The sequence below is a fragment of the Cucurbita moschata genome, unplaced genomic scaffold (genome assembly GCF_002738365.1).
Source record: "Cucurbita moschata cultivar Rifu unplaced genomic scaffold, Cmos_1.0 Cmo_Scf00045, whole genome shotgun sequence".
In the NCBI taxonomy this organism is placed as follows: domain Eukaryota; kingdom Viridiplantae; phylum Streptophyta; class Magnoliopsida; order Cucurbitales; family Cucurbitaceae; genus Cucurbita; species Cucurbita moschata.
Window position 1 is genome coordinate 610,661 of NW_019268561.1, and position 2,114 is coordinate 612,774.

A 2,114-nucleotide genomic window follows, 5' to 3' on the forward strand; every position below is an offset into this window, starting at 1 on the left:
AAAAAAAAAAAAAAAAAAAAAAAAAAAAAAAAAAAAAAAAAACCAGATAAAAACCAGATAAAAATGGACCTTAACAAGATAATCCAAGAAAGTACGGAGTTTTAGTTAGTAACTTTCAAGCAAATGGACAAAACCTGGACTTCATGAAAGAAAAGAATTGAACACCGCTACCTAACCCAAGCCATATATAAATTACACTAAGACAATTTCCTTTTAGATCTACCAACATTTTACATTTCCATAATTATGACATCTCATGATAGAATCACTGCTGCATTTTGAATATCATATCTGAGATAGAAGAAACAGGAGTCCAATAAATAGTCCTCTGCACGGACAGTAATCACAATAATCTGAGGTTTCAAAAAGTGTGACTGCACATATTCCTCCGATATCCTATCCCACAAAAGCTTTCACCCTTGAACATCTCAATCTGGGGAAATAATTATTCCACAACAGAAATCTAATGACTGGGCTAGATTCCTCAAGGATAACAAATATTCAATCGTAGTATATAAAATTTCAGCATCTCCAAAGACATTACTAATGGATGTGGAAGAAAAAATTACCGTCTCCGTGGACTACGACTTCTAGACCTGTGTCTTGACTTTGGAAATGGTTCGCTGATTTTTCCTTTCTGACTAAAAACATATTTTGACATAGAAACAACACCCATTAGTAGCAAAACAAATATATCTGAAGTGAAAAGAGCCCAAGCATGAGGGAAAAGAGTAAAAGCACTACTTCATGACTCACATCTTTTCAGCATTTGGACCATATTTAGCAAACTGGACAGTTATCTCTCGTCCATCAACCACAGTGCCTGGAACACAACATAGAATATATACGTATTTCAGTTTCCAATTCATATTCAGCAGGTTAACTCCCTAAACCAAACACATTGAACTTGTCGAATGGAGGAGAGTAGAGGCATGACTATAAGTCAACCAGAACTAACAAAGAAGTGAGGGAATCAATTTCAGAACTTCTTGAAATTATAGACCCAAAATGATGTTAATAACGCCCAAAAGGTTATCTGCCTTCTATCCTCAAACATCATCCTTGTAGCTTGTGAGTATGTACAAATCACTTCCACTTGGAGAGGACAAGGACAAAATCAAACAACATGAGACAAAGTGGCGGGGGTACCATCTAGCCTGTCCACTGCTTTCTGAGCTTCATCTGCGTACTTGTAACGCACAAATGCAAAACCTCTAGAATCACCAGTCCTAGCCCACAAAACAACATAAGAGACAATCACGAAACAGTCAAAACGAAAGTAATCAATTCCCAATTCTAAAATTTTAAAATAAATAAACAAACAAAAAAAAATGAAATATAAAAATAAAAAACCCCATGCAGCATTTAAGCTGAATGAAGAGTACAATTCCATTCACGTGCAAACTGATGTCACAAAAACTAGAAGAATATCAATGAAAGGAAATCAACTCAATCCTAAACCTCTAAATGTTTAATCTAACAAACACAAAACTCATGCCAGCTATTAAAAATTCTATCATTTCTAACAGAAATCAAACAAATTCCAGAGGATAAAATCATTAAAAAAGAAAAAAGAAAAAAAGGGTAATCAATCGCAACAAAGCAGGGAACTATACCTTCGATCTCTGGGGATGAAGATATCGACAACCTTACCATACTTGTGGAAAAGCGGGTAGAGGTCATCAGCAGTGGTGCCTAAAAACACATAAAATCTCAGTCACAGCTAAGAATCAAGAAACAAAACCAAAACAAAAAAAAGAAACAAAAAGAATTAAGAAAGAGAGGGAGATTGAAGCATACGGAAGGTGATGTTGAGCACGAGAAGCGAGTAGGTGTCTGTAATATCTGGAGGACCTGACCTTCCAAAATGAGACATTTTTGTAGGACGATGAAGATTAGGGTTAGGGTTAGGGTTCCAGAGAATAGAAGAAGAGAGATCCGTCGAGTGAACTATCCGGAAGAGCCGAGGAAGAAGAATATTAATATACAGAGAGGGGCAGATAAGTAAATATCACTATTTCTTAATTGCCCCTCTATTACTCCTTATTTACGTTCTCGTTTTTTTTTTTTTTTTTTTTTTTTTTTTTTTTTTTTTTTTTTTTTTTTTTTTTTTT

General features: G+C 34.8%; 1 protein-coding gene across 5 annotated transcripts in view; it reads right to left on the bottom strand.

Moving 5' to 3' along the window:
- LOC111434683 (serine/arginine-rich splicing factor SC35-like) overlaps positions 1–1,968 on the bottom strand; it is a 5,795-nt gene extending 3,827 nt beyond the window's left edge. For 3 of the 5 annotated variants that reach the window (XR_002708983.1, XR_002708982.1, XM_023072158.1), the window contains exons 1-5: positions 1,801–1,966; positions 1,617–1,695; positions 1,150–1,229; positions 757–823; positions 570–641 (exon numbers count right to left, since the gene is read on the bottom strand). Coding sequence is in view for 1 of the 5 variants with exons in the window: in XM_023072158.1 (XP_022927926.1) it covers positions 570–641; positions 757–823; positions 1,150–1,229; positions 1,617–1,695; positions 1,801–1,876 (374 nt within the window). In the remaining 4 variants the exon portion in view is untranslated. Of the gene's footprint in view, positions 1–569; positions 642–756; positions 824–1,149; positions 1,230–1,616; positions 1,696–1,800 lie in introns of all 5 variants that reach the window. The other 2 variants (XR_002708985.1, XR_002708984.1) reach the window with 1 other exon arrangement.
- Between the last annotated feature and the right edge of the window lie 146 nt (positions 1,969–2,114).